Here is a 27,096-nt window from a genome sequence, read left to right as displayed (position 1 = left end):
CATAGTTAAGAGGCCATCAGAATATTTGGGATATATAAATTGATAGTGAGCAATGGCTTATTATATTTATAGCACTTTGTTTAGATAACTGTGATAACACCTTAGTACTTGGGCTTGCAAACTAATTTTGCAGGATTTTATAAGGATTCTAATTCCTAGAGATCGTTGTTTTATCTGTTTATGTTTAATGGGCTAGCTTAAGGTACAGAATAATGATTAACACTTTCTTCCCATTGCCCAAAACACTTTAAAAAAAGAGTTTTCCTTTAGTGAGGATAAAAAGCACATATACACACAATAATAAAAAAAGAGATATCTTCTATTTTTTTTGTTTTGTCTTATTTAAAATATGAATCTGTGCCTTAGGGAAATGCTGAGATCATAAAATTGCTTCTTAAAAAAGGAGCAAACAAGGAATGCCAGGATGACTTTGGAATCACACCTTTATTTGTGGCTGCTCAGTATGGCAAGCTAGAAAGCTTGAGCATACTTATATCATCGGGTAAGACTGATCCTTTGCACTATTACGATCATGAGTTTAATGCTGTTTCTTCCTAGGAAGAGTAATTCTTAACTAAATATAAATCAGGTTCTGAAATTTATTGTTTTATGTTAGTGGTAAATAAGAGTACGTACAAGTTAATTTGTAAGCCTGGTTACTAAGTCTCTATTAACTAACATGATACAATGTGCAACTACTAACTTACCTCAGGAGAACCTCTTAATGATCTATTGCTAAAGCAGGTTTATTGGCAAGTTGAATGATGGGGCTGTCCTTCATTATAGCTACTTGAACGGTTCCAACTTTCTCGGGTACATGACTAATACAGTCTTAATTAATCTTTTAGATAGCTATTTTGTACATTAACCCTCTGACTTGTGTATTTTGGTTAATTGTGTGATATTTAAGTGGGTTTATTTCAAAGCCTGTTTACACTATTATGTTAATAAATAGCAACATAAACCTGCTTAAAAGTTTTTCAGTGACAACCATTACATATTCAGCACTGTCAGAGAAGATGGTGTTAAGGTGGCATGCTTATTACTCTGTGAAATTTCTGTGACCAGAAACATTTGTTATATAAGGGCTCTTCAGTTCTTCTGACACCATTGCTGTGCGCACAGTGCTAACCTGACAAAACATGGGTAGTCAAGAGCAGATGGGAGAGACACCAGATTTGCCACCACACAATGTTTTTTTAATACCTAGGCTTTTCACATATCTTCTATAATATCTAAACTTTTAATAAATTACCAAAACGAAGTTTATTTAGAGCACATATTTTCTTATTTCTGCTTTCTCCTTATAAACCTTGAAATACTCAAGTTGACATAGTAAGCAAGAGAAACAAGCATTCGTTAAGTGTAAAATTAAGATATGTTACAAATATCAGGTCTGTAAATCTTTGGAGTTGAGATAATCCCTAAAATCATTTATTCAAGCATGTGTTTTGTTGTTGTATTAAGAATCCCAGACTCCGAGCTGTTTAAGTGACGTGCCAAAGATCTACAATAGAAGCTATTCACTGGTGGAATCGGGACTCGGACACAGGACTTTGATTTCTCATCTTCCTTCTTCTGTGCTGTACCTTCCCACAGACTGTCATGATGCATTTTATGACTTCCAGTCCCTAAAATTCCAATTATTAGTGTGTAATACTTAGAATGAAATAGGTTAAATTGCAGGTTAGTTACTCTCTCCTCATGCTAAGCCTGTCTCCTGGAACACTAAGCACCTGTTTTTTGTTTTTTTTTTTGTCCTCTCTGAATAGTTATGAACAGCAAGTTGGAAAGGTATATAGGTATGTTTATAATGTAACTATACATGTTTCTAACTCTTTAAAATGACTTTCAGTGAATTCTTCCTCATTATCCAACTTTTTTTATCTGAAATTTTACAAAGACTGGTTCCTTATTCTTATACATTAAAATTGTCAATCAAAACAAAATATTGCTTAAAAACGAAAGTTAAGTAGGTTTCTTTTTTGACTTAATCTTTCCTCAGCTATAGTGTTCATTTCTTTCTAATGATGACAGTAGGTGAGGCATCCACCTTGTACAAGTCAAGAAGATTCAATGTATCTAGACGTGTTGAATACCCAGTTGGAATTTCTGACCCTTCCGTGAATTCTGACTTACCATTTGTATTTTGCATTGTTCTTAACCCATGTCAGGGCTTTGGTTTATTCAAGGTGTATTTATGAAACCTCCTTTTAAATAAAAAATTGTCTTCCCCCTTGAGGATGATGATTTTTCCACTGAGGTGTATTCCAGAAATTTAAACATTTTCATGGTCATGTATTAACACACACATACTTAGCATACTTAGCACATTATTTGTCAATGAGAAAAGTTTGAGGAAGTCTGCTATTTTTGAAACCTTCACAGAAATTGAGGTCACTAAACTTTTTCACATCTTTATACGTTTGCTTCTAAATAATTGATTAGATTTATGCTTAAAAATTCAGCGTAGAAACCCATTTAAATAGAGCCTTTTCCTTTTATTGTGGGCTCTGTTCATCACACACTGGTCATGAAGAAAAGGAATGTAATAGAGAGTATAGTCAACATTAGTTTAAAGTTATAGCCCCTGTGTATATCATTTCTGCTGGGATTTTTTTTATGACTCAGCCTGAATCAATTAGTGGCATCTATAAAGTCTGATAATTTAGATTTTTTTTCTTATTCTTTCAATAATGATCAGAAATGTTATCCGTATTTGATGATTTGCATTTTTTTTTAAATGATTGCTTATTAGACCCTCAGAGTGTTTGTTGGAGGAAGGATTAGAATGAAATGAATCCTTCATAGGGTAAAATTCATATTTTAGCTTAAAAATGAATTCTAAAATATTAATCTTTTTTATCTTGTTAACATAAAAGCAAAAACAATTTAAATGATTACCAATAAGAAATTGAAAATTAATGTTTCAACAACAGTATCCATTAAGGAGGACAATCTGTTGTACTATGAAAGCCCTTTTAAGGTAGTTGCTTTGAATTGTTGGTTGCTTGTCTTCTTTTATTTTTGCATTAAAGAGGGTTATATGTTAAATGTTTTATTTTAGGTGCAGATGTCAATTGTCAAGCCTTGGACAAAGCTACTCCCTTGTTCATTGCTGCTCAAGAGGGCCACACAGAATGTGTGGAGCTTTTGCTCTCCAGTGGGGCAGATCCTGATCTTTACTGTAATGAGGACAGTTGGCAGCTACCTATACATGCAGCCTCACAGATGGGCCATACAAAGTAAGTGCTAAAAATGAAAAGTAAAAATGGTCTCATAATTCAGAGCTAGTAAGAAATTAGATCTTCTGGACCAGACCCTTTACCTCCAGGCATAATCTTTGATATTCCCTTCTCTACTGATTTGCTTAATGGTTAGGTCCACCCCCGCATCTGTCTCCCATGCCATCCCCTGAAGTTCTTAGTCTTGCACTTTCTTAGAGTGAGGCAGAATGGCCCAGGAGACTGTCTCAGGGTGTTAAATCTTCCCTCTGACTTGCTTAAGCTACTCTTCCACTCCTTTCCAGTTTTATCCTAGACATCTTGAGGTACTGATCTGATGACTTTATTCAATGTACTTATATTACCTCCCTGACCCCAGAAAGGTTTTGGATTTGTGATCTCTGTTGGAGTTCTTTTTCGTGGGGTCTAGGCAGTCCTCCACATCTTGAACCCTTTGACTGGACTTCTCTTTGTCTGATTTCAAATTCAACCTGGTTCTTTATTCTGCCCCTGTTATTCTTCTTCCCTAGCCAGAAACTCAAATGAAATTTTTGGGGAGAGAGAGACTTAAAGAAAGTTGAAACTCCCTGAAATTGGGAGTTCTAAGAATCTTAGAAATTATTAAACCTGGTTTTACCTTGAGAATATGGCAGCCTATCTTAATATAGATTGGTACCAAACAGTTTTTAAAAGTATATATTTAAAGTTTTTAGAGTCTTATTACTGCAGTAGTAATTTTTATAGCTATTGTTGTTGCTATTGCTGTTGTTGCTGCGTCGCTTCAGTCGTGTCCGACTCTGTGCGACCCCATGGACTGCAGCCCACCAGGCTTCTCCGTCCATGGGATTCTCCAGGCAAGAACACTGGAGTGGGTTGCCATTTCCTTCTCCAATGCATGAAAGTGGAAAGTGAAAGTGAAGTCGCTCAGTCGTGTCTGACTCTTAGCGACCCCATGGACTGCAGCCTAGCAGGCTCTTCCATCCATGGGATTTTCCAGGCAAGAGTACTGGAATGGGTTGCCATTGCCTTCTCCAAGCTATTGTTAGTATTATTTAATTTAAAAAGTAATAGTGAAATGGTCTTGTCTTTAGTATTTAATATGTTTGTATAGTAGAAAAGCAGATGCTGTAATTAGGTTATTATGCCACTAGGTGTCATGGTATTTTACGATTTTCTTAAACATATTTGTAATCTTTGTTTGTGCCTTGTTGAAGAGTTTGGTCATGGACAGGAAGGCCTGGCATGCTGCAATCCATGGGGTTGCAAAGAGTCGGACACGACTGAGCTACTGAACTGAACTGAAGAGTATATTTTTTCCAACTCACTTAAACATTTTTAACACATTTTTTACATGTAAGAGACACTCGACAGGTTCTTTATTTTAGCAAAATACTTAGGTTTAAAAATTTGATGTTTTTCTTAACTCTTGGTATTTTATTTAATCATAAATCTACAGTTATACTCTGAGCTTTAAATTGATTTCAGAACCCTCTTGAGAATTTACCCTTATTTGTTCTCAATTTTGAGAATTCTGTTGGTCACTGATGATTTTCTTCATAGTAAATATAGGTTCTCCTTAAATATTGTTATCTTAGTCCTATTTTACCTAAGGAAAAGTGGCAAGGAGAAAGAATGTTATAAATATACTTTGGTGTAGCTCTGCCTTTCTTTTCCCAGAAAGAGGACAATTTCTGGCTTATATTATCCTTATAGTGTAGGCTAGTCCCTTCTCTCCAGCTGAGTTCTGGAGGTAAGTCTACAAATAATCTAAGAACTTTTTAATGATTTTTGTTTAGAACTTTCTCTAGTTAGCAACCAGTCTTTTAAATAAATCTGCCATAACACATAAAAGAACTCATCTTCTTTTCTGAGAATAGAATATTTTAGCAGAAATTCTGATTTCTTCCTGATGTAAATACGGTTCATTTCATGTCTCTTATCATCCTAAAAAATTCTTACTAATTAGAAAAATAAAACTTTGGTTGCTACTTTACAAAGGAAAATAATTTATTGTCTTGATATGTTTGTATTTAGTGTAATGAAGTTTTAAATAATTTATTAGATCCTAAAACATCTCATATAAAATTTGAATTTTGGGGACTTGAGTAGTGGTGGTAATGTAAACAATTAGTAAAAAAATTAAAAAGGACAATATGTTATCTATTTACTTTTATAGGAACATTATTTAGTTCTGTTTCAAATATGTTTAAGGGCCTTCTTATGAAGCAACAGTAATAAGCATTTTGGAGTATGTAGCTTGTAATAATTTATTGTACGTAGAAAGTACACGGAAGACAGACAGACTTCTTAAATTCAATCAATGGGTGACTCAAACTATGTCCTGTAGAAATGTCTGCAATTATGTATATACAGAAACATACTCCTGAATTTGTGTATTGGCAGAATCTTGGACTTGTTAATACCACTCACTAACCGGGTTTGTGACACTGGGCCAAACAAAGTGAGTCCTGTGTACTCAGCAGTGCTTGGAGGGCATGAGGAGTGCCTGGAAATGTTGCTCCAGTCTGGCTACAGCCCAGATGCCCAGATGTGCCTCGTCTTTGGATTCAGTTCTCCCTTGTGTATGGCTTTCCAAAAGGAGTATGTATATCTACTTTACTTTCATTCTTTTTGGCTGTATGGAGATGTGTTTCCAAATGACTTTCTTTTGTGATAAAATAGCATGTCTTAGAGCTAAATTGGGAACTTAAAAACAGAAAAACAGACAAAAACAAAAGCTTCTATGATGTACCTTTGATTGTTTCACTAATCAAACTATAACAAAGACAAGGTGATGATGTCAGGTTTTTTTCCTTTTCTCTTTGGAGCTGGATGATATTTTTTGGTGTAGCAGTTTTAGGGGAAATATTTAATATATTAAAGTAAATGCAGGAATTCTCTGATGTCTCAGATCTTCAAAACACTTCAAGAATTAAAACAAACTTTAAGTTATACAGTGACTAAGGCCTGAGGATTTAATGTTTAACATGGTGACTATAACTGACAACATTGAATTATAGAATTGAAATTTGCTGAGAGTAGAACTTAAATGCTGTCAAAAAGATAATTATATGAGGCGGTGAATGTTTCTATGATGTATATGTGTATCAAATCACCACATTTTATACTTTAAATATCTTGCAATCTTATTTGTCAGTTATACCTCAGTAAAACTGAGATAAAAAGATAAAAAAGATTTTAAAATTTGTCAAGTATTGTATTGACTGTTTCAGGTTATTTGTCATTTGAAATTTATAAGACTTGTTAAGAATCTAAAATAAAACTTTATTTTTATAGATATTATAGCACTTTTAATGTATTTGGTATATAGCATTTATTTCTGTAGGTCACACATTTAAAAATTTTAATGTTTCTTTTGCTAATCTACCATGATCCTGCAAGTAGAATAAAGGAAGAATTATTGATAGATTATTGATTAGCTTCTGGCCAAACTAGACAAGATTTGTCTATCTGACTCGTAAGGTTTTAAAATAGAATAAATAAAAAAAGGCTTTATGTAAGAAAAGCCATATTGAGTAAAATCTGTGGTCCAACCAATAGTAAAGTAAGTTGTGCAGCTAGAAGCTGTTATTTTTAATGATGCAAAAGAGGTTTGTGGGCTAATCTCAAATTTCATTGGCTTTCCTAAATTCACCATTATGGATTGCTAGCTATGACTTAAAAATTTATCAAGAACTTATTTGCTAAGCTTTTCTTTCTCTACTGTCTCAACATTTGCTGTTTATAGTAGTTCATTTTTATTTGTTCTGAACTTAAGCTTCTAGGTACACACTGTACTCTGAGTATTGAAGTTTTGGTTAATCTAGTATCTGGGATCCACTCTGTGCATAACTTTCATGATTTCATAGTTCACTGTATAGTTTCTTTGGTTTTATCTTTCTAAACAGGAGGCCTAGTTACTTTAGTTTGCCTCACTAGGGCTGTACTGTTGACTTTAGTTGATTCAATTGTCATTATATATATGTCTCCATTTTTTTTTATTATTAGATTAGAATTGAACATTTTTTTATTTGATAAGAACATAATAGTTTTGTATAGTTGTATGTCTGTGTGTCCAGCAGATCAGTAATCTGTTTTAGCCTTCATCTTAGCTTTTGGAGGAATGATATTTTGGTTCTTCTGTCATAGCAGCTTAGCTCATAGCTCATCGTCTTATAAGTGTAGTTTGAATTAAACATGTTAAACCATAGCAGTGCTCCTATTAACACCAAAGTACCTTAAAATGAATGTTTTTCTGGACTGAGGAATTGGGTAGAATAGAACCCTCTGGGACAGGGTATGAGGGAAATTCTGGAGAAAGAGAGCTGGAGAAAAGGTTTTCTTGATTCTGTGTACAAACCTACATCAAGCCCATCCAACCTTTGAATTCACAGGGCAGAAATTATTGACAACAAGATTTGAACTATCACCCAAGTCTCAGGTCCAAGTGGCACATTTCGTGGGGCCAGACTCAAAGCAGCATAGCAAAGGCTTGAGAACTGAATTTGCATTGAAGTAACTGTCTGTAGAGGTGAAAAAGAAATTGTAGTCTAAACCTAACTAGGTTATATACCTGCTAAAACAAACAAACACAATCAGTATTATGGTCAAAGAATTACAGCAGGACCCAGGGCCCAGAGTCTACACACAGCATTACTATTCATAATATCCAGGATACAATCTAAAATTACTTGACAGAACCAGAAAAATATGACTAATTTTAGAGGGAAAAGACAATTAACATGTGTCAACCCTGAGATGATGTAGATGTTGGAAATATCAAATAATTGTAAACAACTGTTGTAATGAGGTAAACACACTTGAAATAAATGGAAGGTAGATATTTCAGCTTAGAAGTAAAAATTAGAACCAAATGGACTTTTTAATAAAAACTGAAAAGTGTAATATCTGAAATGAAAAGTTAGCTGTATGAGCTTCATAGTGGAATGGAATTGACAGAGGAAAGAGTCAGTTACCTTGCAGATAGACCAATATAAATTATCCAAACAGAAGAACAGAGAAAAAGAAGATTGGGGGGACAGAAAAGAACAGAGCCTCAGGGACCTGAGGGACAATATCGTCAGTGTTGACATTCATGTCATAAGGATCCAGAAGAGAGGAGAAGGAGATTGTGACCAATAATGGACAAACACATCCCAACATTAGATAAGAACACAAGTTTATAAATTTAAGAAGCTAAGTAAACCAAAATATGAGAAGCTCAAAGAAAAGCATGCTTACAAAATAATCAAACTGTTGGAAACTTAAAGAAGTAACATTGTGGTTTATGGTGGTCTTTGGTCACAGACATGAGCTATTAGACTTTGTTTTTTACTATTCTTGGCAATGTTGCTATGTGAAGTGGCCCTATGTATCATAACTGAAATCTTTTTTAGTGACTTTAAAAGGACTTGTCATGTATTTGCTTCCATGTGGGAACTTATAATTGGACCAAATGTATTTTTAATTAGTAAGGTAGGTTTTCAGTAAGAAAACTCGCTGGAAAATGCTATTTGTTAGTCCATAGGGAAAAAAGCCAAAACATCAGAATATCTCTTTGATGAGGGTACATTCTCTCTGTCTTTACAGTTTACTTTTTATTTGTTTGCCAGGGCCATGGTAGTAGACTTAATTTTGAAACATCTTTGCCATTATTTATCTACCCAGTGGGAAATTTAATTGAAAGGGAAACATTTCCCAAGAGACTAAGGCGAAGAGATGGTAGCTTTATTATCACATATGCTCACATTTAATATTTGTATATACATACAGTGCACTGTGCAGTGTCTGGCACATCAGAAAAAAAATATCAAGGTTAATTCTCTTCTTCATTTCTGGAGAAGACATATCTTTTGCCATCCTCTGTTTATCTAAAAATAGCATCAATTAAACTTTTAGTCTTTGTAATACATTTACATAAGCTAATGTCAGATTCTTAGTTTGCATGTAATCGCTGTACATATAATGGGAAAATCATTTGATTATTTTGAAATTCAGTGTAAACCTGATTGAGCAAGGAAACTATCAATTCTCCCAGTAGGTTTTGTTTTAGTATTTCAAGAGGGTAACATAGACAATGCCTGGGGAAAAAAATTGAAAAATTTGTTAATTTTTTTATTTCTTTCAATATGCATCTGAAAATTTGAGTTCTCTAGGTTACATACTTAAAATTATTTAAATTAATTAGAATTACCTTTCTAAAGGACAATTGACTAATTTTGTTTAAAAATAGCTTTTTGTTCTGTTTCTTCTTAAGCCAGTGTATCAATTTCCTGTATTACATTTACCAATTATGAATAAGAATTTGAGTTTTGGTCACAAAAATAATACCAGGGAACTTGGAAGACTATTTTCCAAAATTAATTATTAGATATTTGAACTTTCAGATATTTGGTAATAGATAATAAGTTTAGTGGTATAAGTTTTTTTCTAACATCACAAAGTAAAAAATGTTGATCAGTTTTCACAATCAGTAACCAGACCAAAAAATAAAAAATAATTACAATTGTAAGCCATAATGGAAACATGATTAACCTAATAATATAAAGTAATTACATACAGTTTGGGGAATTAAGTAGAGTGATACGGAAAGTGGAAGTGCATACATGCACATCTTTTCGTGTCTCTCCCCCCACCCTGCCCCAGGCCAGTCTGTGTTTTTGGTGGTGCATTTAATCCATTTACATTTAAAATAATTATCAATACATATGATCCTATTCGGAGAAGGCAATGGCAACCCACTCCAGTACTCTTGCCTGGAAAATCCCATGGACAGAGGAGCCTGGTAGGCTGCAGTCCATGGGTCGCTAAGAGTCGGATATGACTTCACTTTTACTTTTCACTTTCATGCATTGGAGAAGGAAATGGTAACCCACTCCAGTGTTCTTGCCTGGAGAATCCCAGGGACGGGGGAGCCTGGTGGGCTGCCGTCTACGGGGTTGCACAGAGTCGGACACGACTGAAGTGACTTAGCATCAGCAGCAGCATGATCCTATTACGGTTTTCTAATTTGTTTCAAGTTTATTTTGTGTAGATCTTATCCTCCTTTTGTGTTTCCTGCCTAGAGAAGTTCCTTTAGCATTTGTTGTAAAGCTGGTTTGGTGGTACTGAATTCTCTTAACTTTTACTTGTCTGTAAAGCTTTTGATTTCTCCATCAAATCTGTACTAGAGCCTTGCTGGGTAGAATATTCTTGGTTGCAGGTTCTTCCCTCATCACTTTAAAATATATTGTGCCATTCCCTACTGGCTTGTAGAGTTTCTGTTGAGAAATCAGCTGATAACCTATGGGAGTTCCCTTATATGTTATTTGTTGTTTGTTGCTTTAATATTTTTGTCTTTAATTTTCACCAGTTTGATTACTATGTGTCTTGATGTGTTCCTCCTTGGGTTTATTCTGCCTGGGACTCTCTGTGCTTCTTGGACGTGGTTGACTATTTACTTTCCCAAATAAGGCAAGTTTTCAGCTATTATCTCTTCAAATATTTTCTCAGATCCTGTCTCTCTCTTCTGGGATCCTATAATGCAAGTGTCGGTGCATTTAATGTTGTCTTAGAGGTCTTTTAGGTTGTCCTCATATTTTTTTTTCATCCTTTTTTTAATATTCTGTTTTGTGGCAGTGATTTCCACCATTCTGCCTTCCCAGTCACTTATCTGTCCTTCTGCCTCAGTTATTCTGCTGTTGATTCCTTCCAGTGTATTGTTCATCTCTGTTTGTTCTTTAGTTCTTCTAGGTCTTTGGTAAACATTTCTTGCATCTTCTCCATTCTGTTTCCAAGATCCTGGATCATCTTCACTGTCATTATTCTGAATTCTTTTTCTGGAAGGTTGCTTATCTCTATTTTATTTAGTTGCTTTTCTGAGATTTTTATCTTATCCCTTCATCTGGGACATGATCCTCTGCCTTTTCATTTTGCTTAACTTTCTGTGATATGGTTTTCGTTCTGGCGACTGTGGGATTTTCTTGCTTCTGTCTGCCTTCTGGTGGATGGGGTGTCTTGTCGTGGTTTCTCCTTTGTCTTTGGACATGGGGTATCTTTTTTTGGTGAGTTCCAGTGTCCTGTCAGTAGTTGTTCAACGGCTAGTTGCAGTTTCAGTGCTCTGCTATCTTGATCTCCAGTTTTGTTTAGTTTTATTTTGGCTATGCTGAGTCTTTGTTGCTGAGTGGGGTTTTCTCTAGTTACAGGGAGCGAGGCTACCCTTCTTTGTGGTACGTGGTCTTCTCCTTTTGGTATCTTTTCTTGTTGTGGAGCATGGGCTCTAGGGCACAGGGCTTCAGTAGTTGTGGCATGTGGGTTCAGTAGTTGCAGTTCCTGAACTCTAGAGCTCAATAGTTGTGGTGCGTGGGCTAAGTTGCTTCATGGTATGTGAGATCTTCGTGGACCAGGGATTGAACCCACATCTGCATTGGCAGGCAGATTTCTTTACCACTGATCCATCAGGGAAGCCTGTGGTATGAGTTTTGAAATTTTATAGTAACAGTGTGTTATTATAGTAATGTTGGTTTGGTATAAGATCATTGTATAAAAGATTTAATCAACGCTTATCTGACTTTAGTTATTAATGAATCAAAAAGTTTTTTTTTAAGTTAGTTTATTTTAATTGGAGGATAATTACTTTACAATATTGTGGTGGTTTTTGCCATACATCGACATGAATCAACCATGAATGCACATGTATCCCCCCATCCTGAACCTCCCTCCCACCTCCCTCCCCACCCCATCCCTCTGGATCGTCCCAGAGCACCAGTTTGGGGTACCCTGCTTCATGTATTGAACTTGCACTAGTCATCTATTTTATATATGGTAATATACATGTTTCGATGCTATTCTCTCAAGTCATCCCACCCTCACTTTCTTCCACACAGTCCAAAAGTTTATTCTTTACATCTCTGTCTCTCTCTTTTGCTGCCTTGCATATAGGATTGTCATTAATGTCTTCCTAAATTCCATATATATGTGTTAATATACTGTATTGGTGTTTCTCTTTCTGATTCATTTCACTCTGTGTAATAGGCTCCAATTTTACCCACTTCATTAGAACTGACTCAAATGTGTTCTTTTTCTTAGCTGAGTAAAACTCCATTGTGTTTATGTACCTTACCTGTTTTTCTGCCGATGGACATCTAGGTTGATTCCATGTCTTAGCTATTGTAAACAGTGCTACAGTGAACATTGGGGTACCTGTCTCTTTCAATTCTGCTTTCCTCAGTGTGTATGTCCAGAAGTGGATTGTTGGGTCATATGGCAGTTGTATTTCCAGTTTTTTAAGGAATCTCCACACTGTTCTCCATAGTGGTTGTATCAGTTTGCATTCCCACCAACAGTGTTTTCTCCACACCCTCTCCAGCATTTATTGTTTGTAAACTTTTTGATGGCAGCCATTCTGACCAGTGTGAGATGGTACCTCATTGTGGTTTTGATTTGCATTTCTCTGATAAATGAGTGATGTTGAGCATCTTTTCATGGTTAATTAGCCACTTGTATGTCTTCTTTGGAGAAATGTTAGTTTAGTTCTTTGGCTCACTTTTTGATTGGTTTGTTCATTTTTCTGGTATTGAGTTGTATGAACTGCTTGCATATTTTGGAGAGTAATTCTTTGTCAGTTGTTTCCTTTGCTATTACTTTCTCCCATTCTGAAGGCTGCCTTTTCACCTTGCTTATAGTTTCCAAAACTTTTGTTTTCTTATTTGTATGTTTTCTGGCATTTCTCCTGAGATCTAGAAATTTAACATTTCTTATACTCTTTGCACTGTTGGCCTCTTACGTTATGGTAAAGTTATCTGCTTTTACAAACAGTATAATTAATATCAAAAAGTGATGAAGATAATAAATAATGGCTCTGGGTTTTGAGTTTTCCTTTCTTTTTTGTTTTATTCAGCCAATTTAACTTTTTAGCTCAGGATTAGCATTCTGAAAGATTTTTACTGAGTATCCCTTGGAGAGAATAGGCTTCTATTTGAAGCAGTGACCTTTAGCTCTTCTCATACTCCAAAGCATGATGGAAAGTTATCTTGTCTCCTCCACTACTGTACAAAAGAATTCTTTGTCCTTTGGGGCTAACAAGTTAACAGCTTCAGTGACATGAAGCCAGTCTTTCAGGGGCATAGCTGAGTAATTCAACTCAAATGAGAAAATATAAGAAAATGACTTCTTTAACTGGAATGGGTGAAAGAGATGGGAAGTTGAGAAATTACGGGAAATTTAAACAAATATTAATGCCTTTTATATATGGCTGTAGAAAGGGCTCCGGGCTTAACTGACCTGATTACGTCTGTCTTTCTAATCATTACTGATCATGGTTATCCTGCTAATTTTATAAAAATAATTGTGTCCATTCTTATCATTATATCACACATGGATACATCTGACACAACGTAATGTCTTTATTTTCAGCTGATGGTTAAAAGCCATTCAGTAAAACTTACTATATGGCCTTTTAATAATTCAGCTAAAAAGTCGGTTGTAGGTTTTGTTGAGTTATTAAGATATTTGTCCATTTCCATTTGTTTAAAAGAAACCTTATTAACATGTTGAATTTCCTTTTACTGTGCTTCTTTTTTATCTGAGCCTGTTTCTGTGCACAGTTTTGAACTTAAAAGGGCAGTATGATGGAAAATGTACAAGCCTCCAAGTAAGGTTTAGACATTGCTTTTGTGGTTTTTAAACTTCTCTTTCTCTGTGTATTATAGTTTTCACTGCTAAATAATATGAAATCTCTTAATGTGTCATAAGTAGTTCTTGATATTTGTGTTAAATAAGGACTACTCTAGGACTTGAAGAGTTTTTCTTATTCACCATCAGGGCTTGAAAGAGAATTTGTATTAAATGTTAAGAGAAACACATACATATTCCCATGTAATTTATATTTTAACCAAAGTTATATCTAAGCCTTTATCTTGCTAATTGACATGTAATAATCAAGGGCATTGTAGAGCACTGAAGTTACTTGAGTTGCTGGAGCTTGTTATGTATATTTGAGATGTGTAATGTAACAGAAGCTCAGGGCATGCTGAAAAAGTTTTATGATCCTCCAGTTTTATTTTGTGTTTATTATTGACCATGTAAATGGTAGTTCTGTTGAGAAAGGGTTTATAATGTAGCAGTAGGTAGTTTATAAAAGCCTTTTAGGAGTGTGCTCTTATTACTTCTAATACAAGGCAGTGTGATAACTGGAAGGAGTTAGAACTGTGTTTTGTAGAATACTCTTTCTATACATTGTTAATAGATAATACATAGGATAAAATGGGTTCTTTAGTTAATTAAGTTTGGAAAACACAGGGTTAAGCAGTGGTAATTAGATTTGTTTCCTGAAGGGCTTCTAAGAATTTTTCTTATGGTGGTGTGTTTTATGAATTCCTAAGGAGGGGTGAGTCTACCAAACTTTGAAAAATTTGGAAACATAGGATGAACTTTACAATAAATATACTATTGTTCCTGTGTTTACAGACTTTTGGGGCATTGTATATCCTCTTTATTATGCTTTTTTCTGATTAATGATTGGATCCATTGCTTTAATTCTAAAGGTACTTCCTCTGAAGTGTATCCAGAGTTTGAAGAAAAATACTTGAGCATATATTTAAAAAATGTAACTAGCATGCTGTTTAAAATTAAATTCATCCTGTATTTCTCTCTTATATGGACTAGTGTATACTATAAAGGGCCTCACAAATATTTTAATTATGGAGGCTTTTTTAATATAGATCATTTTCAGGGACTAGTGTTCCATGGAACATACTTCAGGAAACAGGTCTGGCCTTAAAATAATTCCCAATTTGACTGTTTCCTGAGATGTTTTGTTTTTATAATGTAGGAGAGATATTTGTGATATCATATTCACTGTTGGATTTTGATTTGCTATTATTATCCCAGTTTTACAAATTACTAGTTTTGTGATTAAGCTTCCGTTTTTGCATCTAGAGTGGAGGTGGTAATAAAAGTTACTTTTTAGGGTTATTGTGAATATTAAGGCAAATCTTCCATGTAACACATTTATCGTAGTTGCCTAGTGTAGAACAGATAAAGGTTGTTATTATGGAGAGTTATATGTGCACATGTTCCTCTAACATTTAGAGATGGATGGTTGGTTTATCAATGGCCTTGTCCTTAAATTTTTCTTAGCATGAGTCACATGGCGAGATGCTATATTTGAAACTTGAATGGGAAAGCCTCTTGGTTTTATAGTTTTTTTCCTAAACAAAATAGATTCTCTAGCTATCTGTGGCACTTAGTATAACAGGGTGCATTTAGGGCTCTCATTTACCTTTGTATTTGCAAAAATGCGTCGTCCCCTCTGAGAGGTAAAGCACCTGTAGTTAGGCCATTGATACTTTCACGTTGCTTGAGGGAAGAGTTCAGCTAGTTTCTGAAGTGCACATGTAAACATATATGCCTTGAAAATTAAGTGTTCTTGAGAATTGTGTATCACATTTTAATGAGGCAGTGTCTCGAGCTTTTCCCACTTTGCTGTATGTTTGTTGGAATGTGTCCAACAGTCCATGTCATGTGTTGCTCATCTGTTTTGTAGTGGAATCAGCAAGTAATAACTGCAGGCAGAATAATGAGAGCCTAGTTAAATGAGGTCAGAGTGGTTGAAAGAAATCGCTTATAACTGTTTAAAACCATCAGTCAGACGTATATCCTGTAAGAGTGGATACAGATACATATGTGTGGTTGAGTCCCTACACTGTTACCTGAAACTGTCACAGCATTGTTTGTTAATCGGCTAAACCCCAATACAAAAAAAAAAGTGTATCCTTTAGCATTTCTTGTAGTGCAGGACTGTTGGCAATAAATTCTTTTAGCTTTCCTGTATCTGAAAATAGCCATAAGAAAAAAAGTATATACAGGGCTCTTTTCAAGAACAGTGATAAGTATATATCACTGGAACAAATATCAGTATATACTAGACAGACAACAAAGTTAATTAATTTTTGTAAAGAAAATTTTAGAATTATAGCTTTTTCTTTTCTAATTGTTATGTATATTATTGATAATAAAGAGAATTAGTATTTAATCTTTTAACTGAAGAAAAGAAGCACAAATTGGAGAGCAAATAAAACAGATTTACAAAAATTTACGTAAGTGATATTTATGTATATGATGTTTAACTGCTTTGAAACCTTGGACTCAAGTTCTCAGAAGTAGTTGGTCTCATGTGACAATGGTTTAAATGTTTTATATTTGTTTTTTATATTCTTTTTATGATTCTTAATTATTTAGATTCTTTAATACTATGAATAATGAAGTATTTTTTTTTTTATTTCTTGTTATTTAAAATAGCATTAATGCCAATTTCAGAGGGAGACTTATTTTATTCTTGGATATTTTCTTTCACAGTTGTCTGCGTAGTGAATGTATGTGTTTATTGAACTTTGTTAAAGTTATATCATAAACAGTTTTTTAAATGTGATCACATGACCATCATAATTTTGGCTTTTAATGACTATGTCATATTTTGAACATATCTCTTCCTCTGTTAAACAGTTAATTTATTTAAAAAATCTGTTATAGACAATGCTGTGGTTAATATATATGTGCAAATAACATATAATTTATTTTTGTCTCAGGTAAATTCCCAGGATTTATGTTTATTATATTTAAATTTGTGGTATTTTACTTTGCATATCATTTTGTTTTACAAATACTTATATAATGCTAATTCTGTGTGCCAGGATGGTTAAGTAACTTGCTCAAAGTCACACAGCTAGTAAGTGGCTGAGCAGTCTGCCTCCAGTTTGTGCTCTTTATAACTTTGCTATAATACCTCTTTTGACACCTTTTGCCAATTAGCTCTCTCATAAAAGAGTTAAACTTACTTTTAGTCATTTTAAGCACAACTTAGCTGGATGATAATTTTTAAAACGGGTAACCAATTCAGCAGGTATAAAATAATACACTTTCATTCAGTAAAACACTTGATAAAGATTAATTTTAAAAAATGTAAAGCTTTAAGTTTTTTTTCATAAAAAAGGCTTTCTATTTGATTGCTTTCTACCACTAGAAATTTAAAAGAAAGAGGGAAATTGATCCTGTCTTTTTTGACTGATCATATTGTTTATTAACTTTGTTTAGCAGTATTTTGTAGTATAGATAATTGTGCATAAAAAATCACAATTTGAAAAGAGTTTTACTTGTCAGTGATAATTTTATTTAAGGTAAGTATTTTAAATTCTAAGGGCATGACTTGCTCATAGTTGAAAATTAAAAACCATGCAATGTGGTGTAAATTAAAAGACGCTTACTCCTTGGAAGGAAAGTTATGACCAACCTAGATACCATATTCAAAAGCAGAGACATTACTTTGCAACAAAGGTCCATCTAGTCAAGGCTATGGTTTTTCCTGTGGTCATGTATGGATGTGAGAGTTGGACTGTGAAGAAGGCCGAGCACCGAAGAATTGATGCTTTTGAACTGTGGTGTTGGAGAAGACTCTTGAGAGTCCCTTGGACTGCAAGGAGATCCAACCAGTCCATTCTGAAGGAGATCAGCCCTGGGATTTCTTTGGAAGGAATGATGCTGAAGCTGAAACTCCAGTACTTTGGCCACCTGATGAGAAGAGTTGATTCATTGGAAAAGACTCTGATGCTGGGAGGGATTGGGGGCAGGAAGAGAAGGGGACGATAGAGGATGAGATGGCTGGATGGTATCACTGACTCAATGGACGTGAGTCTGAGTGAACTCTGGGAGTTGGTGATGGACAGGGAGGCCTGGCGTGCTGCAATTTAGGGGGTCGCAAAGAGTCGGACACGACTGAGCAACTGAACTGAACTGAACTGAGTCTCAATCCACTGGACAGGTAAAACCATCCACTATCACATCGGCCATTCTTTTCTTAAATTATTTTTAATTGAAGGATAATCACAATATTGTGTTGGTTCCTGCTGTACATCTAATTACAATGTTGTGTTGATTTCTGCTATACATCAACATGGATTAGCCATAGGTATACATATGTCCCCTCCCTCTTTAGCATCTGCTATTCTTATTTTCCAGTCATAACTACTATTAACTATTTGTAAGAATTTTTTTTAATGTGAAAATCTTCTCTTCCCTTACCCTTCTCCCCCTTCCCCTACCTTCCTTTCTTTTTACTGATGGAGCTGTGACTTCTTTGGAATTGTAAATATTCTTTTGAAATATGGAGCTCAGCTAAATGAACTTCATTTGGCATACTGCCTGAAGTATGAGAGGTTTTCAGTATTTCGCTACTTTTTGAAGAAATGTTGCCCATCGACACCATGGGACCATATATCTGAATTTATAAATCACGCAATTAAAGCACAGACAAAATATAAAGAATGGTTGCCATCTCTGCTGCTTGCTGGATTTGACCCACTGAATCTACTGTGCAGTTCCTGGTAAGAAATCCTACTACTGTGGACTTTACTCTTTTCATTTCCCCCAATTTCTTGAAATCTCTGTGTTGGGAAGAAGTTGTTACTGTGTGTGTTTTGATTGTGATGGCTGTGTTGGGATGAAAGAATTGGGGACCTGCTAATAGTGAGATTGAATGTAAGGATTGTTGTTTATTGCTAAGTCGTGTCTGACTCTTTTGTGACCCCATGGACTGTAGCCCACCAGGCCCCACTGTTCTTGGGATTTTTCAGGCAAGAATACTGGAATGGGTTGCCATTTCCTTCACCAGGGGATCTTCCCAACTCAGGGATTGAACCTGCATCTCCTGCTTGGCAGGCAAATTCTTTACCACTGAGCCACTGGGAAGCCCTGAATGTAAGGATAGAATCCTAGAAAAAGGTCAGAGGTGGTTAGAAGAGAACAGAAAGGAGTGGGTGCCAGTGAATCCTCTCAAGAGGGCTGTTTCTTCTAATTGGGCCATCCCTCATGCTGCTTTTAAAATGCTGCAACAGAATGGTTGTAGCAGCTTTGGTGATTTCTAGCATCCCTTAGTCAACTAGATTGAACACTCCGTCTTGTCTGTTTGAACTTAGTCTCTCTCAATAAATACTGATTTCTGAAGCAGCTGAGGATACAACTGTTTACCTCAAGTGGTTTCCCAGAAGGGCAGTGCCTATGAGTGATTATATGAAAGTTGAGTCATAATTTTTCTAGGGCAAAAGAATAAAAGCTGTTCTATAAGCCTTTGCAGGAGTTACGTGTCTAGATGAACTGAGAAATTATTGATAATTGTAGCAGTGAGAGAAATCTTTTGGCCTGATAATTTGAGTCAAGTGAGAAAATAGAATAAAAGTCTATAGGAATATAGAGAACATGGGGTGTTTTATAAAATTTCAATGAAATATTTGGAAGATTTCATTTTTGTGCTTTAGAATTACCATTTACTAAAATAATGTTTGGGCAAGTACTGAAATTTTGGATTTCAGCAGAAGAGTGCTTTGATATCTTGTTATTTAAATTTTGCTTTTCAAAGAGGTCCTCTCTGGGATTCCTGCAGGCAACACTGGTGCTTCCTACTTGTAAATTTAATTTGCATTTCTGTGACTCCATCTTCTACCTGGTGGCCTCTCCATCTATATTGTAAAGAAAAGATCTTTATTTGGCAGGATCCCAGTATATCACCTTTTTATTATGTCTACCATAATATAGAATTCAACAATTTTCTCTAAGCAGAGATTTAAAATTTTAGGTTTAGGACTGTCATGTCTTTCTGATACTGAATGTTTCAGTTTGGTGGCTTGTGAGGAAAAACTGCTATCTGATAGGTGGTTTGAGGAATATAGAAGTAAAGCAAAATTTAGATACATGTTCTAATCTCCACTTTACTTTTTGTTTATAATTTGCAATGGTTTGAGTCCCTGATTGTATTTACTTCTTTTTCCAGCAGTTGATTGATTAATACATCATTACCTGTCAAGTACTCATTGTTGTAACTCTCTGTATACCATTTCAATAAATTTTCACAAAAATTCATAGTATTTTTTGATACCTGAGATATAAAATTATTGACAATTAATTGAGAAATATAATTTTTAAAAGTTATTTGTATATGTTTACTTGTCCTAACAAACCCCCTTTACATGTGCACATGTGCGTGCACACATCCACTCACTGCTGAGATATGAATACTCACTACTGAATGCTGTATCTAGCTATTAACAGAGCTCTTTAAGTACCTTTAACTTTTTACTTAGTGGATTTTGTTGTTGTGTCTGGGCTTCTGACAACTAGTAGCAGTTGCCCCTCACCATTCCCTCCCCAAAATGCTTCTGTAAATCCAGCTCATAGAGATACCGTGGGCAGTCCTGGCAGGGTGTTCCCTTTCCTCTGTCACTCCATTTTGTTCTTACTCCTGAGGCACCCGCATTTTTCTCAACCCACTCCTTGTGTTTTACTACTGAAGCCACTTACTTGGCTCCATCTTACTTCCTATTACTTTCAGCCTTCATGCTCCATTCTGGTTTTTAGTTTGTTTATTTCTTTAACCAACACTTAAAATATTGCCTGATATACAGTAGCAACTATGATTGATTCTTTACTATTAACTCATTTAATATAAAATATAGTAGACACTGTTATCATTAATTTATGGAGAAGGAAATTGAAGCACAGAGTGTTCGACATACTTGCCAAAGTTCACACAGCTATTTAGTGCTAGAGCTTAAGATTTGGACCCAGGCTGTCCAGTAGTATAGCTAAAGTCTGTCTTTGTAGCCCCTATTCTATTCTGCCTTCGTCCTGTGTATCCCCAGGATTGTGGTAGTTTTGTCACTTAATTTCAGGTACCTTGTTAGTTGTGTCTGACTGTTGTGTCTGACTGTTTGCAACCCCAAGGACTGTAGCTCAGCAGGCTCCTGTGTCCATGAAATTCTGCAGGCAAGAATACTGGAGTGGGTATCCATTCCCTTCTTCAGGGGATCTTCCCAACCCAGGGATCGCTCCCGGGTCGCTTGCATTGCAGACAGAGTCTTTACCATCTGAGTGAAAAGGGTACTTTAATCTGTTGCCTAAACTGGAGGAATCTGGGCCAACTTTTCTCTTTCCTATTCCTAAATTAAGAATAACCTATACAAGGAAAAAATTAAATGTATCCTCTTTTCTTTTCCTCCTCGGACAACTACATAGACTGTTGGAAGAAAAGGGAATTATTTAGCTTTATCCTCCTAAAAGGCTCCTAAAATAGTCTTCTATCCCTAGTTCTTCTATGGGGTTCCCTGCCCCTCATGTGAAAACTTGCCTATTTGAGAATTTTTTGTGGTAATAAGCCACTGGATTTGTGCTTTGTTTATTGGATGTCTTTGGATAGAAAAAAGTTAATAAACAGTAAACTACAGATTATTTTTAGTAAATTGTAAAACTTTCAGCTATTTGAATTGAGAACAAAAATTGTGTTTATTTTACTCTGAAGGAATAACTTTAGTTACTTTATTAGAAAAAACACAATAGAAAATTTCATTTTAGCAGTAAAAATGCATAACATGGTTAAATTTTTGTTCGCTTATCTTTTATTGAATGGATAAAGCCAGTGTTTATGCTGAATGTGATGAATGTTTTGCTTTCTTTGATCAGTTTACATTCAAAGAACTGTTTTAAAAAATTATCCCATAAAAATTCCAATATGCTGTTAAAGTGGATTTTGGTTGTATTTTATTTATATCACATGTAAGTCTGTTGCTTAATCTTTGTCATGTCAATTACAAATGTCTTTCCTAGATATTGCTTGTCTTAAATAGTCTTTAAAAATGTATCTGACTAAATAATTGCCTGTCACAATATAAGCTGCAGAGTTGAAATATTTTAATGCAAGACTAGGTTTCCCTCGCACCATCAGTGCAATAGACAAATAATAGAAAGTGAATGTCATCTGTGCATTTAGTTGATTAACTGTCAATCATTTATGATTGTACAACTGCTTTATACAATGTAGTGGTCAATGTAGTACAGTAACAATACATTTTTAGTGGCACTGTCAGCATTGATAAAATACTCAACATTGTATTAACTAAAGCTGTGTAAACAGATTTATTGTGTGTGTTTTTAGATAACTGCATAAAAATGACTTTGTGTTTGATCACAGTGAGACTTAAACCACATTAAGGTAGAAAAATGAAACCATTAAAAAAGAAATAAGGAACCAGAACTGAGAAACCTTTGGTGTGGGTTCCTAGAAAGTGAAGGAGATTGTTTGCCTTTGAATATATTTTATCATTTCATGTATTCTCAGTATTTTCTGATAAATTGTGACTTCACTGAGAACTTCTTGAGAAGTAAAATGTTTCCCAGAGTGTTTGTGCTGTAGTTTGTTTTTCCTTATTTGAGTTTGCTTTTTTTTTTTTTTTTTTGCATTTCTTTTCCATGGGGATGGTCTTGATCCCTGTCTCCTGTGCAGTGTCACGAACCTCATTCCATAGTTCATCAGGCACTCTTATCTATCAGATCTAGGCCCTTAAATCTATTTCTCACTTCCACTGTATAATCATAAGGGACTTGATTTAGGTCATACCTGAATGATCTAGTGGTTTTCCCTACTTTCTTCAATTTAAGTCTGAATTTGGCAATAAGGAGTTCATGATCTGAGCCATAGTCAGCTCCTGGTCTTATTTTTGCTGACTGTATAGAGCTTCTCAAGTTTTGGCTGCAAAGAATATAATCAATCTGATTTCGGTGTTGACCATCTGGTGATGTCCGTGTGTAGAGTCTTCTCTTGTATTGTTGGAAGAGGGTGTTTGCTACTGGGATTTCTTTGGAAGGAATGATGCTAAAGCTGAAACTCCAGTACTTTGGCCACCTCATGGGAAGAGGTGATTCACTGGGAAAGACTCTGATGCTGGGAGGGATTGAGGGCAAGAGGAGAAGGGGACGACAGAGGATGAGATGGCTGGATGGCATCACTGACTCAATGGACGTGAGTCTGAGTGAACTCCGGGAGTTGGTGATGGACAGGGAGGCCTGGCGTGCTGCGATTCATGGGGTCGCAAAGAGTCGGACATGACTGAGCAACTGATCTGATCTGATCTGATATGAGTTTGCATGTTAGAGAATTAAAAATTTGAGAAATAATTTTCATACTCTAATCAGTCATTTCAGGGATACTTTGGACCCTGAATTACATAAAGTAAGTTGTCTTTGAGATGACAAGTTTAGAGTATTACTCAGTTGTTTTTTTTTTTTTTTGCCCTTTCTTTTGTCCTTGCTCAGTAATGTCTCCAAAAAAGTGACCTTGAAAAGAATTTCTGGTTTTGAAGTAGTCACCAGAGACCCTAATGATTTTATTTTTCTTCAAACAGTGTGATGTTAGGGGAGTATCTAATTGAGTACAAGATGAGTAATCTTGTTAGAATTTAAGTTGTCTTTACGCTTTGACTAAATTTCATGTATACAATGTTATAAGGTCCACTGAGAATATAATACTGAAAATTCCAAGCAGGTTCTAGTAATATGAAATATTTATATAGTATTTTATAGTTTTAAAAGTCTGTTCAGCTATTTTTATGAACAGTCTCCTGAAATACACAGGGTAAGTGTTATTCTCATTTTAGAGACCAGTATCTAGGGCTTAAAGAATTTAGGCAACATGTTTGTAAGTAGTAGAAGTGTTGTTAGAAATCAGAACTTTTCTTAGGTCATTTGCCTTTCCATTAGGATTCAAGTACTTACAAAATTTGGGAAGTCTCTTTTGGGTGGATTGGTAGGAAATCTGACATTATTTTGAAAAAAGAGAAGTAGAACTGTTTGTCTTCACTTCTTTCAGTCCTTAAAGACAAAACTTGTTCTGGTAATCCTCTAGAGTCATATCTATAATGGGGAAGGTTCTTGGGAAATAATTTTCATACTCTAATCAGTCATTTCAGGGAACTTTGGACCCTGAATTACATAAAGTAAGTTGTCTTTGAGATGAGAAGTTTAGAGTATTACTCAGTTTGTTTCTTTTTATTAGAACCGTTGTAGTAAATCTCTGAGGGTTGGTCAGAAATAGGCTGTCTCTCCCATACACCAGTTTAGGGACAGCTTTGGCTTCCCTAATAGCTCAGTTGGTAAAGAATCTGCCTGCAATGCAGGAGACCCTGGTTTGATTCCTGAGTCAGGAAGATCCACTGGAGAAGGGATAGGTTACCCACTGCCATATTCTTGGGCTTTCCTTGTGACTCAGCTGGTAAAGAATCCGCCTGCAATGCAGAAGACCTGGGTTCAATACCTGGGTTGGAACGATCCCCTGGAGAAGGGAGAGGCTACCCACTCCAGTATTCTGGCCTGGAGAATTCCAAGGACTGTATAGTCCATGGGGTCACAAAGAGTCAGACATGACTGAGTGACTTTCACTTTTGGGTGTTTAGGCTTTATCCTTTCACTGTTAAGTGTCTGTAAGGATGACCAATCTAGATTTCGCAAGATGGTCCACTTGGGAGGAAATAATGGCATATCCACTAATGACAGTGACACTAAATCTGTCTTTTCTCACCACTGCTACTGGGGAATGGCAAGGCATCCTATCTCTGCTAGAGTGAGCGACTTCACATTCACTTTTCACTTTCATGCATTGGAGAAGGAAATGGCAAGCCACTCCAGTGTTCTTGCCTGGAGAATCCCAGGGACGGGGAAGCCTGGTGGGCTGCCGTCTGTGGGGTCGCACAGAGTCAGACACGACTGAAGCGACTTAGCAGCAGCAGCAGTAGAGTAGAAACTCCTTTTGTCATCTTTCAGACAACTACATGCACAGTCACTTGAGTTTCGTGTAGGAACCTGATTTGATGATTTTTCCATATCCACTGAACTTGCCTTTTGTTTCATTAATATTTTCTTTGCTGCCGTTGTCTGTCTGCCTCCACATCAGGATGTTGTAAGAATTGGTATATGGTATTTGTTTTCACAGTGAACCTTTGGTGAATTTTGTATCTAAATGTGTATTAATATCTTGCCAATGTAGGATTGACTCAGTCAGTGATGACATTCTTATCTTCACTTTGGAGTTTACTAATTGGAGGAGACTTCCTCCAGCTGTTGAAAAGATGCTCTCTGCTCGTGCCTCAAACTCCTCTTGGGCTCTACAGCAACATATTGGTAAGAAAGTACAATTTTTAAATATATGTCACTACTTTTTTTTCTCTGTCTTCACTAGCTGTGTTGTAATTTTAAGTGATAAGACCCACTGGAGAACATAATTAAATTGGGCATTATTTGCATTTTCTTTATGTGGGGAGAGGATGATGGGACTGTGAGGGAGATCATAGTAATTTCCTTAAACATAAATCATATCTGATTTTATAAGTTTAGCCTAAGGAGCGTGTAAAGAATAACAGGTATTTAGTGATATTTTAATGATACCCTTTTGTTTTTAGTAGGGTTATGCAAGCAAAAGTGAATCCTAAAAATTTTGTTGGTCAATATTTAGTTTGTGGTCAGAAAAATGCTAAATGTAATTTTCCTCTTTGGAGTGTGTGTTGATGTGTGTGCTCTCTTTAATATTTTATTGTCTCTAAAAGGAAGTATCACCATTGTTTATTGTTAACTTTTCTTACTGAATGTATGCCAGTGTGTTGGTAAGATATAACTATGCAGGTGAGCTGGGTAGAAATTTTGTGAATTGATTGATATTTTAAATGACTATTTTAAAACAAATTATCAACTTACTCTCACTTAAAAAAAAAAGCTTTTAAGCTAGTTAAAAAAGAAAGAGGACGCAATAGAAGATTATACACAAGGGAACCGAATTAAACTAAATATAACCTAGACAAAGTATTTCTATTTACTTATGTAGATTTATTTTAATCTATTTTGTTCACCAGATTATGTCTTAAGTTAGGAAAATTATTTCTTCATTACTATTTTTGCATGAAATGTCACTCTTCATAAAACATGTTGAATAGGTTTTTAACAAGTGAACTTAGCATATGTAGAAATATCTTCTAATTTCTTGGAAAATTACATTTAAGTAAATTTTCTCAGTCAAAAACAGACATTCAGGAAAATATATTCTTGAACTGAGGTATATTCAAACTCTTAGGTTTATTTTTGCAGAAAAAGTATAATCTCTTTGGAGTCTCTAAACCTTCCAGTATAGAATTTCTTTAATGATAATGTTAGAAAGCTCATGTGCATGAGAGAATTGTATCTGCTCTTGCTAATTATGTATGCAGTGGTAGAGGGCAAATATCTATTTGGGAACAAAAAGGCAAAAAAGAAGGAGCATATGCCAAGTGGGAATGGCACCCCACTCCAGTACTCTTGCCTGGAGAATCCCATGGATGGAGGAGCCTCGTAGGCTGCAGTCTACTTACGGGGTCGCTAAGAGTCGGACATGACTGAGCGACTTTACTTTCACTTTTCACTTTCATGCATTGGAGAAGGAAATGGCAAGCCACTCCAGTGTTCTTGCCTGGAGAATCCCAGGGACGGCGGAGCCTGGTGGGCTGCCGTCTATGGGGTCGCACAGAGTCAGACACGACTGAAGTGACTTGGCAGCACAGCAGTAGCAGCAGCATCAATTAGTAAAGATATATGAGAGTTTACTCTGAAGACTTTAACATATGGCAGGTTTGTCCAGATGAAGGTAAGAATTGTACATGAATGCATTATCCTGTGGTAGACTAAGTCCATCAAGGGCTTCTTGTTTAATTAGGCACTAGGTAGAGCTTGCTAGGGTAATAATCATCATCTCTTAAGAGGATTTTATTTCGGCTGAAGATTTACAAAAGCCTTTCTCAGAGACATTAATGTAGCTAATGCTTGTCTAGTCTGTTTCTCTTGCCGCAACCTCTTTTGGTTCCAGTCCCATATATCCAACTGACTTTTGGACATCTCTACTTGATATCCCACATTTTGACATATTCAGAATTTGAACTTGTCGTTTTTCCTACAAATCCTGATGTTCCTTCTGTCTGTTTCCTCATTCAGAAGGTGAGGTGATTTGAGAGTGCTGCTTACCAAGAGAGTGGGTTATTCCTGGCAGCTGTTTGTTATT

At 35.5% G+C, this 27,096-nt stretch overlaps 1 protein-coding gene across 4 annotated transcripts in view; it reads left to right on the top strand.

Moving 5' to 3' along the window:
* ASB3 (ankyrin repeat and SOCS box containing 3) overlaps positions 1-27,096 on the top strand; it is a 118,352-nt gene that overhangs the window by 75,651 nt on the left and 15,605 nt on the right. For 3 of the 4 annotated variants that reach the window (XM_070798654.1, XM_070798655.1, XM_070798656.1), the window contains exons 5-10: positions 367-502; positions 1,773-1,802; positions 3,068-3,245; positions 5,628-5,825; positions 18,323-18,580; positions 25,063-25,196. In XM_070798654.1, coding sequence (XP_070654755.1) covers positions 367-502; positions 1,773-1,802; positions 3,068-3,245; positions 5,628-5,825; positions 18,323-18,580; positions 25,063-25,196 — 934 coding nt within the window. The remainder of the gene's footprint in view (positions 1-366; positions 503-1,772; positions 1,803-3,067; positions 3,246-5,627; positions 5,826-18,322; positions 18,581-25,062; positions 25,197-27,096) is intronic. The other variant, XM_019970132.2, reaches the window with a different exon arrangement.

The sequence above is a fragment of the Bos indicus genome, chromosome 11 (assembly GCF_029378745.1).
Source record: "Bos indicus isolate NIAB-ARS_2022 breed Sahiwal x Tharparkar chromosome 11, NIAB-ARS_B.indTharparkar_mat_pri_1.0, whole genome shotgun sequence".
In the NCBI taxonomy this organism is placed as follows: Eukaryota; Metazoa; Chordata; class Mammalia; order Artiodactyla; family Bovidae; genus Bos; species Bos indicus.
Note: the sequence above shows the minus strand (reverse complement) of the source record. Positions and strands in the feature narration are given on the sequence as shown.